At 33.9% G+C, this 13409-nt stretch overlaps 2 protein-coding genes across 3 annotated transcripts; both read left to right on the forward strand.

The window, feature by feature from the left end:
* Positions 1-893: 893 nt before the first annotated feature.
* Positions 894-2853, forward strand: LOC100254931 (transcription factor bHLH118). Of its 2 annotated transcripts, XR_009464452.1 has the most exons (4): positions 894-1334; positions 1566-1883; positions 1987-2158; positions 2343-2853. XR_009464452.1 is itself a non-coding variant. In XM_002271105.4 (3 exons), the coding sequence occupies exons 1-3, from the start codon at positions 1029-1031 to the stop codon at positions 2104-2106; spliced, it is 744 nt and encodes a 247-aa protein (XP_002271141.1). In that variant the 5' UTR covers positions 900-1028; the 3' UTR covers positions 2107-2614. The 2 variants fall into 2 exon arrangements, 1 of the variants encoding a protein (XP_002271141.1); XM_002271105.4 differs by having other exon boundaries at positions 900-1334; positions 1987-2614.
* An 8576-nt stretch (positions 2854-11429) lies between these two features.
* Positions 11430-12712, forward strand: LOC100249794 (transcription factor bHLH118). Its single transcript, XM_002271136.4, has 3 exons — positions 11430-11733; positions 12056-12394; positions 12488-12712. Exons 1-3 carry the CDS (start codon positions 11434-11436, stop codon positions 12560-12562), a joined length of 714 nt encoding a protein of 237 aa, XP_002271172.2. The 5' UTR covers positions 11430-11433; the 3' UTR covers positions 12563-12712.
* The last annotated feature ends 697 nt before the right edge of the window (positions 12713-13409 follow it).

A 13409-nucleotide genomic window follows, 5' to 3' on the forward strand; every position in this document is an offset into this window, starting at 1 on the left:
TTACACCAAAAAATTGAGGTTATTTGATAAAGTTAGGAACAATAGGATCATTGCAAACAATGAGACTAATATGATCATAGTACAAAACACGGGATAACAAGAGTCCGCTTGATAGCCCATTTTGTCATCAACGGTCACTTCTTCCCCTTTTTTATTTAATATCATTTTTTAAGAGAAAATTTACTCAATCTTTTATGTTAATATCTCAGAGTTTTTATTTTTATTATTTATTTTTATTTTTATTTTTTATTTTTTAAATTATAAAAAGCCTTTTTCAAAATAAGTAAATATATGATTTGGAAAATTATTACTAAAAAAAAATAGAAGGTTTTTGAACACTTACATCATACAAAAATAATATTATTTTTATTTTAGAAAAAGTTTCGAATTTTTGTAATTTTAAGAGTTAATTTTTTTTAAAAAGAAACATAAAAACACATATGACAAGATATGATACTTCTTCGTTGCTGCGACCCATATGTTTTTACTGTAGTCCAAAGAAAACACCATGGGAAAGCGATATTTACTGTTTTTTCACCCAAGAAACGTGGGAAATTAGAATTAATATTAAGCCAATGTGTTGCATGCCAATGCTGCCAAGGATGTTTCACACAGAAAGTCCTCCCTCGATTCTTACCAACCGATGATCCTTCCATACAAGGATAAGTCCCCATGATCACAATAATTGAGCGACAAAGATCATGGGATCAAGTCAAATTAATATTTTAGGTGGGTCCATAAAACAGGTTTTCAGAAAAATATTAATGCTGGTCCATGCCAAATCAATGTGAATGTGTGTGGATGGGGTTCTATTTGTATATATGTACAGTGCCCACAAACAAGAGCTTTAAAATGGCCTCTGAGGTCATTTCTTATGTAACCTTGTCTGAGAAGATATTGCAAAGAATATTGGCATCTTTGGGCCATCCAAGATCTCAACCCTAACAAACATATCTCCTTCTTTAATTTGCCCTCCATGGCCAACCTCTGAGAGAGGGAGTTGAATCAATAGGAAGAATCTTTCTGCAATGTTTCCTTTACACCAAGGCAATGAGCTGTTGTTCCGAATCCCCTATACACCCTCCAAACAATATATAATCCAACAAGATATGATCCTGGATCACGCTTCGCTGGAAGCCAGTAATCTTAGCAACCATAAAGGAAAAAGCCCGAATCGAAAATTATTTGCTCAGGACAACAATGATGAGATTTCTAATGATGGTAAGAAGAAGAAGAAGAAGATTGTGCATCGAGATGTCGAACGACAAAGGAGGCAAGATATGGCTACCCTTTACACATCACTTAGATCGCTGCTCCCTCTTGAATATATCAAGGTGAAGAACCTGTCAGCTATTTTTCTTTATATCTTCCATTTTATTTTGCAGATATTCACTGGGATTCTATGATTAATTATGCCTAGAAATGGTAACCCTTTACACCCTGCGGAAAACCCTACTCCCCTTTTGAATTGCTCGAAAAAAATGTTTGCTGTCTCTCTCTGTGGGGGTAAAATTTACTGGGGATTATATAATTATGCCTCTAGAATTGTGGTCTTGGAATTTCAGGGAAAACGTGCGATATCTGAACACATGAACGGGGCTGTGAATTATATCAAACACCTGCAGAAGAAGATTAAAGAATTGGGTGAAAAGAGGAATGAGCTTAAAAGTTTGGCTAATTCCAGCTCTAGGAACTCTTCAGGGAACTTCGTTACAGTGTGTCCTTGCTGGGGAGGAGTGGAGATTGTGGTCAGTAGTGGTGGAGAAAAGGAAGGGATGCCTTTGTCAAGAGCACTTGAAACACTGCTTGAAGAAGGACTTAGTGTTATTAGCTGCATCTCCACCAAAGTAAATGGAAGGTTGCTGCACACTATCCACTGCGAGGTCCTTCCATTCTATGGTTCATTTATCGCAAGGTTTAGGGCCTTTAATTATTACTAACTACTACAGAATTCTATCTCCATTACTTTTTAAATTTACTTGACAGGTGAGTGATATAACCAGCATCGATCTGCATGGTCTGCAACAGCAACTCTCTGATCAAGTGCTTCCTCATCTGGACAAACTTCCAAGTAACACTGCTTTGAGGAATATCCCCACCATCTGACCCTTTGATAGGAAACAATGAAGTGGTTTTATTTAGCTCGACTAGCCAGCAAGTATCCAATATTCCACCCTTTGCATATTTTGCTTTGCTTTGGAGAAATCTAATGGAATATCTGTGATGAAAACCGTAGTTTTGGCTTGGAAGTATTCAAAGTTAAACCTAATGCTTGTGCAGAATGATTTTTGTTTGATCCTATCCTTCTTGACATTTGTGCCTTTGATGATATGTGTGAGCAGATATCTTTTCATCCTCTTCCCAAAATATCTTTGGGGAATGCTTGGAAACCTTCCATATGTACAGAAGAATTTCCCTTTTGAGCCTTTCGAAGTGCCTGCCATCACATGTGCAAAAGAAGTTGACTTCATTGCGGTGTTGCATGTTTCCTCCACATGAAGTACTTCAAGATGAATTGATTATTAAAACAATGCACACACCACATTTGCAACTTGGTTGTTATGCCTGACTAGGATATATATGATTCCCTTCATGAGTATTTAGGCATGTTAAGCCTGTGTGTGTAAAAACCAGATTATCAAAAATCACATTCCTGCCAATAGATAACAGTGAAAAATTTAGTGATATCAGATATGCAGATATAGTTGCTCTTATTTTCTATGTTTGGTTATGTAGCTTTTGATGGCAGTTCTCCATTCAATGTATTGCATACTTTCCGAAATACATGCCAGCTTGTCTGAGATTTGTATATCTTATGACAATCATTAAATAAGAGAATTATATCCTTACCCATGATTTGGTTGGTGTATTAGATTAGAATGTGATTTTGTTGATATATTTTATTAGATTAGGGATATCTGTATGCTTCATCAAATTAATTTCTTTAGTGGCTATTATTTGAGTACTGTTCATAAAGATTACTTACCAAGAGAATCATCAAGAAAATCAATTTCTTCTTTAATATCAAAACCCTTTCAAATGGAGCTTGCTTTTAATTTATTGCACCTAGTGCTTTCATTACCTATGCATATCAATTTTCATAGTAACCATACAAAGATGAGATTGAGAATGTCTAGAAGCAGTATGTTTTTGAGTTCCTCTTAACTAGAAAAATGATAGATAGAATTATAGTGAAGTCCCTCAGCTCTACTTCATAACTAGTTGGTGCCATTGATTCAAGGCTTATGAAATATATATCTCCACTTAGTTTCAGATTTGCAGTTTGCTGTAAAATAGTTAAAAACCCCATGCCAAACTATAATGCTTTATTGGTTTGATAAAATATGTAGCCACTCACTAAACGCACATCCATATGACAAAATATGCCAGCTTGCCTTCATGTTTTTCCATAGATATTCTAGGAAGCTCACATAGATTCTTATTTGTATGCCATATACCTTACAACCTTAATTTGTGGGTTAGGTACTGTTATCTCTTGTCTTTACGTAGTTCTACAATAATGGCCCTTGGGTCGGTAGGTATCCTCATTATGGGATCGACTCCCGTGCCAGGCTATTTGACTACCTGCCCCACTTGGTTGGCAATAGTACCATGGTGGCTATGTATACATGGTGCTTCAACAGCTACTTCTTGTGAAGACAACTCGTGTTTGTCGAATAGATGATAAATAACTGGCCATACTTCTAACATTTTTTTGAATGCAAAATTAAGTTATAATACTCCTTTGCATGAAAGAAAGTGAAGCGAAATGTTAACAGTGCAGTAGCTTACCTTTCTAAATGACTCAAATCAAGGATGCGTGTGTGGTGTTTGAAGTTGCTTTGCATAATTTCTGTACATAATTGAAATTAGGAGTGGATTTATTATCGACGTTCGATCATTTGTTTAATAACATAAATTATATGTATGCTAGTTTTCTAATTTTATGACTCCATTAATGTTCCTTCGGAATATATTTACATGTCCTTTGCTTTGTTCCTTCTTGTGGGTCATTTTCTTTGCTAGACCCAACTCAATTTGCGTGTATGCTTACCTGAAATCACATATGTTAATGCATATTTCATTATTTTTGAACCATATAATCGAGGTTATACCTAGAGTTTAAATCAACAGAAGCAAAGTTCGAGTTCAAGTATTGGTTTTTGATATGTCTTGTACAGTTAATATGGATGACTGATAACTGATAACTATATATAGGATATAATGTACTGTCTAAATTTTAGGTTGGCACCCCCATTACTATATGTTTTCCAAGTTGTTTCTTTGTATTTCAGTGAAGGTATATCTGGGAAAGATGGAGATTAATATCCTCCAAGTATTTAACTCTAGGGTCTCGTTTTTGTCTGAGGAAAGTCAAGTGAAAGTAGAAATATGAATGTGTAACCATATATATATATATATATATAATTAATAAATTTTTGCTCTGCAGACTCTAGTTTGATTATGCTTTTTCTCTCTTTATTGCTTTCACTTTTCTGGGTACAGTGATGTACGAATCAACATTCAACCGACCTTCAAAGCATTTAGATGCAAATGGGATCATCTTAATGTATTTTACTCTACTGCATGCATACATTTGTTTCTTCATTCAGTTATGTAGCTAGTGTTTTGATATGGTACTAATTAAGTAACATCTCCGGACCACTACTGTCATAAAATTTTAAACCTATTTATATATGTAATTAAGCGATTTTATGGTCTTGCTACTAGTCAAATTATTCTTATCCAAACGTTATTTCTTGATCTTCCTTAATTAAACTCTCTTGGATTAATGCCAACTTTTTGGGTCCTCACCCAGTTTCATCTGATTTTAGTATTTTTATCCTCTGTGGCATCTCCAGATAGTGTGTGTGTTGTAGCCCGTTAGGCATATCAGTACTGACTTTAATCTCCTTGTGACAAATCCCATGTTTTTGGTGGTAAGGTCCCTATCTTAGTTCCTATGCATGGAGCCAACACAGCACGTTCTTCCAAATCATGCAAAATCATTTCCCAAAAGGAAGAAGGAAAAAAGAAAAAATAAAATAAAATCATGCCGGATCTTCATCTCATCCCTCGTGGGACCTAGCTCAGGCGCGCCTTTACCAACCATAGCTCATAATCCATTACACAAAAACATTGATATTTTCGGGTCTGGTAGTACTATATATTAATTAGCTTTAGTTTGAATTTGTCCACAATGGCTTCTGACTTCATCCACTATATTTAGTTCATTATTTTCTGCATGTCTTTTGATGTTATCCTTAGTGATAAATAAAAATGCCTAAGCCAAACCACTTAAAGAAATAACATCCTTGCTTAAGGTGTACTGTTACCCTGATTGTTGAATATTTCTTCACAATGAGTCCTTTGTAAATTACAGACGGCCTACGGGTCATGTATGCTTTGAACCATAAATGACTTTGAAAACTTGGTACAAAAATCTAAAATTGCTTTGATATCTACTTAACTATGTATGCGACCCTGGAGCAAAATTTTCATAATGCACAAATTTCTTTAATTTTGTGACCATATAAGAACTTACATCATTTCTGATCTAAATTTTTGAATAACCAAACAAAATCATAGCTTTTGATATTGATTAAATGTAATTAGTCGACCTAATTAATACTTTAATGAATAACTCAGGGCTGTGATGTAATGAATAACTCAAGGTTGTGAGTGAAATGTAGAACCAAGGACATGAATCTAAGGAAAAGCAAAGAATTAAAGATAACTGAGATAGAACCTAGGATGACATCGTAATGATGAGAATCCAAAGGAAAGAAAACCTATAATGCGGTCATCATGATCAAAATTAAAAGAACTTGGAGTCAGGTTTAGGATGAGATCGTCATGACTGAAATCTCCTAAAACAAACTTGGAAACATCTATCACATGCAGTGGGGGAGGAGAAAACTCTAAATAATGGCGATCTATGAAAATACGAATGCGATGAATAGTTGCCCGGGCAATGATGAATGCAATGAATAACTTTGAGCTGTGACGAATGCAATGAACAGCTTTGAACTATGGGTATGAACACCAAGAATTGGCTAAAATGGATGTCCTGGTTTGCAATGCCGGGTCAAGTCACTCAAAGATGATTGAAAATGATTATCAGCTCAACAAAATAAAAGTATGTACAAGTTATTCGTCTTTGATCTAGAGTCGTATAATTTCTTTGGGGGGCCTCCTGATCAAAACTTCCTTTCCCGTTACAAGTGAAAAAACTGTCCACAGTTAATTCTAAAGATACTGGTCTTCCATAGCTTTCTTCATAGTGGCGTTTAATGTCAATTTTTGCTGCTAAAAATTAATATGTGATATATGGCTAGTATCGTGATTTGCGTCAATTAAACCAAGATTTAGTTACAGTCAATTTCCGCCGCTGGGGTTAACTTTAAGCGATGGTTTGATTTGACCGCCCACTGATAAATCTTTTACCCATGGTGTTTCAGTGGAAACAACAAGGGCGCAGTCAAGTCTATCAACATCGTCTATATTTTTTATGTGACATCAATTAACGGTAGACATTGATGTTGACTGCCTCTAATTTGCTGCTAAAACAAGTGTCTCTGAGATGACATGATGTGTATAAGACAAATTATATAGAAACAACTTTGGTCTATCATCTGCAAGCTTTTTTAGTACGTGTCAAAGGCAATTGTTTTTTTCTTTTTCTTTTTCTTCTTATATATAAAGAATGTAGTTATGACAGTCATCCTTTCATTTGATTAAGCAATGGCGAAATAAGAGTGACAACAACAAAGCATTTTGTTCGGTATTGGCGTAAGAGGTTTGAATATGTATCTTGAAACATAAGTTAAAGGACTTTAGGAGTTCAAGCAATGGAACTTATGGTTGAAAACACAGGTAATAAAATAAATAAGTAACTTAAAGAGCTGGCAATGACATGAAATTCCATTAGAGGGAGTTCAATGAGTGGCGCATGAATGAAGTTATTGTGAGGTTTTGCAAAGTTAGACACATACTCCATAGTGGAATGGTACTGTAGGACGGATGTATAAAATTCTTTTAGAAAAAGCACAATGTATACTTTTGAATGCAAGGTTGTTAATTCAATTATTATTTTTTTGTGAATAGATTGTCTTTGATTTCTATTTATTATAAAACTCTTGAAGAGGTATGGTTTGGCTCTTCAGCTAATTATACCAATTTAAAAATCTCTTGTTGTCTTACCTATGCTTTGTATATGAGTAACTTACAAGTAATGGTGGGGAAGTGCTTACTTTTGGGATGTGTAGATGGTGTAAAAGAGAATAGTTTATGGTACTTTTATTTACAATCATTCAAATTTCTTATTAGTAGGAATGTGTCCTTTGAAGACTATGCAAAGTAGAGTCTTAGGAAGGAGTAATTTGATAAGAGAAAAGGTGAAGTTTTATTCTAAAGCTTCAGAAACCATTAAAAAAGCTAAATGAGGAAGAGGTAAATAGTTTTAACACAGTTTTGTTAGGGACATAATAAGGAAGTAGACTAAACCACCTTAAAGGTATGTTAGTGATGGTTTTGCTGCTTTTGCCCTTGGTGTGATAGGGAGTAGTAAAAAGATCATTGAAGTGGAGAGAGTTCAACGTATGTGATTACTAAATTTGTTCTTGATTTAAGTTTAGGGATTGTCTAAACTTAATTTATAACTCCAATATCTGACAATCATTTAGAAGTGCAAAAGTTAAGCGACTTGGAAGACTTTTAAGTTTAAAAATTTGAGCCAAGATGAAAATGATTGGAAATTGTCTCAAATTCTCTTTTGATTCAATTTGTAACTTTAACATTTTTGTTGTAGGATATATTCTTGTAAGGGACTCTCCTATTTTTATAAAGCAAATAGCATATTGTGGGATTTTCTTATAAAATAGATATTTTTAATAAGTAGCCAATATGTTTTTTTATATGAAATATTCATATATAATTTTAAAAGAGTATGAGAAGAGATTTTGGGTGAAAGAAAGTCATTTTTTAGGTGTAGTTGTAGTATTAAGAATTGAAAACTCTAGAGTTATAATTTTTTGTACAATAGTGAAAATCCTTTTTTGTGTTCGCTCTTAGATGTATGCTCTAAGTTGAACCATGTAAATCGTTGTGTATTTTATATATTTTATATTTTATTCTCTCTTATCTTCCTCTTTGTTATTGTTCTTTGTCGTGGTTTTTCACATATTTTTCTCATAGGCAATATAAAATAATGAGAACTAGCTAGCTAGGTTTTGGATGAAGTTAAATTTTAGTTGATCAACCCACGGAGGGAGAGAGATGCACATATCACAACTTGATTGCCAAAATAATTGCAAGTCTATTTAGCTTGATTCGTTCATGAAATGATGTATGTTGGGCCTCAACGTTTTTAAGATCCCAAGCATATCTAAGCTAATTAGCTTGTTTGAATAATGATAGATAAATTTATCTAGCAAACTCTTTGACAAAATGGTATATAAATGCCCTTAAATTTATGAAAATTTATGATAATCTATTAAACATGTATGTGCATGGACCATTGACAACAACCTAATTTAATGATTTACTTCAAGATTAGTATTGTACATGCCAACTATGCAAAGTTTTGAGCTACTTATGTTTTAATGATTCTTCATCCATGCATAGAAGGTAAAGTGATTAAGAGTGATAATTTCCTTGTTAAAATTACTAGCATCTCAAAATTCGTGGTTACATTTTTGGCTATAAGGACCTTTTTGCTTATAGGTTGTTTTTTGGTTTGAAGTCTTAATAGGTTTTAAATACTAATTTCATTGTCATTTGTTTTGAAATTAAAACTCTTTTTTAAATAATATATCTATCAAAAAAGGCAAATTTTAAAACTTTTATTTTCATTTTTAATTTGAAGTTCAAATGAACTTTCACATCGATCAAATTTTATTTGAATTGAAACAAATTAAAAAGTATCCAAACTTCGAATAAAAAAACAAATGTTACCCAACTTTTAGAGGGTTATTAGATCATAATCGCTAAAAGTGATTTGAGTTATGCAGATTTCCAAAGTTCAATGGGTGTCGTTTCATTTTCTAAGAAAAAGAGTAAACTTTTTTTTTTTTTTTTCTGATTAATTACTCACAAATAGAATGGTATCCATTACCAAAAGGAAAAGTAGCATCATTTTCATAGAAAATGAGAAAAGTCACCCAGATCAGGAAACTTTCCATCATACGATATGCATAATTTAAATAAAGGCAGCTAGCTAGGATTTAGGATCAAGATTAGGGATTGGTCCGCGTCAGTTGATTCTTCAGCTCCTATCATATCCAGGCATGAACATATTCCAAAGTATAAGTTCATGAACTTGGACAAGTACCAGTTATTAAGTCCTTAATTTAAGTCCCATTTGTTAGTATAATATGAAACAACTTACAAAAATAATCCAAAAGCAAATATTCCCCTTACTTAGACAGGATCGACAGGATCCCATCGTATAATCTGACTCAGTTGAATAGTGGATCAAGGGCTATCTTTATCCATCATTAATTTTGCATGACGTGGTCACAAATCACAATTATTGCAATAAAATAAACAACGTGTTCTACGAAGGAAAGAATATGAAAAAGCTAAGCCAGGGTCAGAGTCTTTCATCAACTGTTGGTTTTGCGGCATTTTCTGTCTTCTTCTTTTATCTCCATAGTGAGCAATGCTTTCCATGTGGTACCATCCAATTTGTTTATGCATACTTTTTTACTATCGTATGCATTTCTAAAGATGAAATAATTAATTATGAGGTTTTCGTTTTGCTTTTTTGACCGACAATTCGACATTTACGTAACCTTTTTCTCTATTCACATAGACGAGTATATTTCTGTCTATTTGAAGGGATCAAAGATCTGACTAAGACTTCGTCAAGAATTATCTTTCTCATTCTTTGAATTAATGACATCTGCTAGAGAGTTCGCTTTGCCCTTTCTCTTTCTTTCTCGATGCATGCATCCAGCTATTTTGTACGTCTAAAATGTAAACTGTTCCTAGTGTCCTTCCGCTTTTTCCATTTTCCTTGGAATGGCTTATTCTCATCTTTTAATCTTCAAGTAATTTTTGTTTCCAAATCTTCAAAGCATTTTGTCTACTTTTTAAATGAAGTTTCAAAGCTTTCATTATTCTATGGACACGGGCAACAAATTAAGAATACGTTTGACAGTGATTCTGAGAAATGTTTTTAGTCTTTCTAATACTTGAAAAATAAAAATTTTTAAGTGTTAAAAAAACTAAAAAAACTTTTCAAAATCATTCTCAAACGCACTCTAAATATCATATAACGATAGTTGATAGTACAAGAAGGTATAATGTCTACATTGTTCATCATCAAATTAATTGCATATCTAACCATATGATAAATAAATTCAATGCATCTTCCTATCTCAAAGAGAAGAAAATTAAGTAGCTAACTAAAGGAAGAAAATTGTAACATTCAACCCCTTGCAACAAGAAATATTGATGTTATCGAGTTGAGACATAACCATGACTATATATTAGATTGCAATCTAAATAATTCACACCAACCAAACCCACTCAAATGTCGGGTCGGTCTAGTTATTTTAATTGAGTTGTGGCTTTCATGTTAAGTACTAATTCTAAGTTTTTCTTGTTATATAAGTTTTCATTTAATGTAGTATTTTAAAACTATTTGATTTTTAGAGAATTTGAGGAAAAAAAAAGAAAAAAAAAATAGAGAAGAAAAAAAAAAAAAGATTTAAAGTTCCATTAAAATTGACAGTTTAACATGGTATTGAAAGAGAAGTTACCGACTTATTCATTTTGTGTTGTACGGAAAATGAATCATAGTACTGATAATTGCATTAATAGTAGTTGTAACAAAATTCCCATACTTGATTTAGGCATAAATCCGTTCAAAGGAACATACACTTTATTAAAAGTCACAAATGGTGCGCGCCAACCAAATGTAAAACTTTCATTCAAATCCATAAGTTGCACAGGTTGATCCGTGAATTTCATGTATGCAACTTGCAGGCCAAATTGTAGGCTAGTGTAAAACCATCCAAAAGGTGGTCACGGATTCTTAATTTTGATCATTAAAAGTTCTAATTGAGATCGTAGAAGATCAAAGTAATAGTCATTCCCATCAAAGTCAAAATATTACTATTTGTCACTTTCTAGGTAGGAACCACAAGATGGTGATACCTGAGCTGCAGACAAATGCTGGTCCACAGATGTGAATCTAGATGAAACAGAGGTGGAGCTTCTCCCTGTAGAAAAGTAAAGTGCCCACGAACAAAGCTGTAAAATTGAGTGTACTGAGGATATTTGTTATGTTGCCTTGTCTATCAAGAGATCATATATAGAGAATCTTAGGCCCATTGAAGATCTGCCCTATCAGCCGTATCTCCCTCTTGTGACTCCACTTCATACACCAACATAGCCTGGAGTTGAATAATATATCTGACTTGTACAATGTTCCCTTTACAACAATGCTATGAGTTGTCTGATGATGAAATCTTCTCTCTTCTCCAGCAACAACATATAAATCAACAAGATCCGAGTCATGCTTCAATGGAGGGAAGTAATCTTCCCAAGAATACGGAAAAGAGCCCTAGAAAAAAGGAATTATTAGCTACTCCAGGCGACAATGATGGCAATACCAGTGGTGGTGACAGGAAGATCATGCGTAGGGACATGGAAAGGCAAAGGCGCCAAGAGATGGCAAATCTGAATGCTTCTCTTCGATCACTACTCCCCATTGAATATATAAAGGTCAACAAAGTTTTCTTCTTCCTCCCTTTCTCCTTCTTTGATATTTCATGTCATGATCGAATTTAGCTTTTATAATTTTGCTAAGAAATGAATTATCTTTTGAGCACAGATGCAGTCTGTCTTCTCCCCATAATTATGTCAAGAAATGCTACCCTTAAATATAGTTGTGATAATCTTTTCCCTCTGAATTTTCTTCTTATTCACATGGTTTTTGCCACTTTCTTTTATAATTATGTCAAGAAATGGCTATCCTTTATCCATAACTGCAACTTTCTTCCCCTAGATTCTCTATGGACAGGTTTTTGTGTTAATGGGTTTGCAGGGAAAACGTTCAATATCTGATCACATGCATGAAGCTGTGAATTACATAAATGACCTGCAGATGAAGATTCAAGATTTAGGTAACAAGAGAGACGCGTTGAAAAGGCAGTGTAATATGAGCGCTTCTCACTTGGAGAGTAGAAGCTCGGAGATCTGTCCGCCTAACTGTGTTGTGGTCTCCCCATGTTTGGGTGGTGTGGAGATTCTGGTCAGTGGTGGATTCAGAGAGGAAGGGTTACTATCCAGAGTGATGGAATTACTGTTTGAAGAAAGGCTTAGTGTTGTTAGTTGTGTTTCCACCAAAGTAAATGAAGGGTTGCTTCACACCATCAATTGCAAGGTACTAATTATCTATACATATATGGTTCTGTGTGTTAACTGCTGGTTATATGCTTTCATGAAAAATTCATTACTTCCTTTGTTACCTCAACAGGTTGCTGATCCCTCATGTGTTGATCTTTCTATGCTGCAGCAGAAACTGTTGGATGCTGCGAATCCATCTTTCTGATTCCAAGTAATAGTGTATCTGTTACTACTGATCTGAAGACTGAACTTTGTTGTTATATTCATCTGGAAAAAAAAAAAAAAAGAAGAGAAAATGGAGAACTTAGCTTTGCGTATTATACGACCAATTACTATCATATATATATGATGTTTCGTCCTTGGCAGCTTTCCATGAGAAATTCCAATGTAATGTGAAGGATATCTTAGAAACCCAGTCTTCTTGGAAATTAATCATTTATAGGGATCTTCATGAGCACATGCAATATATGGATTTTTCCTGTGCCTTGAAAGACTAGTTTTTCTTTGTGCAGTGGTGTTTCAGGTTGGTTTGGGTCAAGTTGAAAGATCAATCCAGCCCGAGACAACCTCCTTCTGCATGGAAAGTTTTCAACTCCATATTGAGTATGGTATCGTTCATCACATTGTTTAGGCTAATTCTCCAGTGTTCATTAATATTTAAGCATTCTCGAATCCATAGATGGTTTAATTTAGGAGTTATAAGAAAGATAGAAAACTTGCAATACATATGTACTGAAAATAGTTAAGCACTTTAATTTAACAATTTAACTTCATTTGAGTTAGAATTCATATTTAATTGTAGCTATCAGTATGGTGGGTCTATTCTGTATACTTCATATTCTTTCATCATGAACATTCCTTTTGCATGTATGCATCATTATTCTACATTAATTGTAAAGCTAATGTCATAGACTTCCTCTGGTTAAAAATGTAGGTAATTTTGTACTAGATTGGTGCTTAATTTTTAAGGTTGGGATTGGGTTGGATCAGACTTGTACGTCCAAGCTGCATGGCTACCTTTTATGTCTTTCATTTGTTCAAGAGGAGCTAGC

The sequence above is a fragment of the Vitis vinifera genome, chromosome 16, assembly GCF_030704535.1.
Source record: "Vitis vinifera cultivar Pinot Noir 40024 chromosome 16, ASM3070453v1".
In the NCBI taxonomy this organism is placed as follows: Eukaryota; Viridiplantae; Streptophyta; class Magnoliopsida; order Vitales; family Vitaceae; genus Vitis; species Vitis vinifera.

What these genes read in the sequence shown, in the direction of transcription:
- LOC100254931 (XM_002271105.4), top strand. Translation starts at nt 1,029, where the DNA reads ATGTTTCCTTTACACCAAGGCAATGAGCTGTTGTTCCGAATCCCCTAT. An exon ending in TCCCTCTTGAATATATCAAG is followed by an intron (nt 1,335 to 1,565) that starts GTGAAGAACCTG and finishes TTGGAATTTCAG; the next exon opens with GGAAAACGTGCGATATCTGA. An exon ending in TGCACACTATCCACTGCGAG is followed by an intron (nt 1,884 to 1,986) that starts GTCCTTCCATTC and finishes TTTACTTGACAG; the next exon opens with GTGAGTGATATAACCAGCAT.
- LOC100249794 (XM_002271136.4), top strand. Translation starts at nt 11,434, where the DNA reads ATGTTCCCTTTACAACAATGCTATGAGTTGTCTGATGATGAAATCTTC. An exon ending in TCCCCATTGAATATATAAAG is followed by an intron (nt 11,734 to 12,055) that starts GTCAACAAAGTT and finishes ATGGGTTTGCAG; the next exon opens with GGAAAACGTTCAATATCTGA. An exon ending in TTCACACCATCAATTGCAAG is followed by an intron (nt 12,395 to 12,487) that starts GTACTAATTATC and finishes TTACCTCAACAG; the next exon opens with GTTGCTGATCCCTCATGTGT.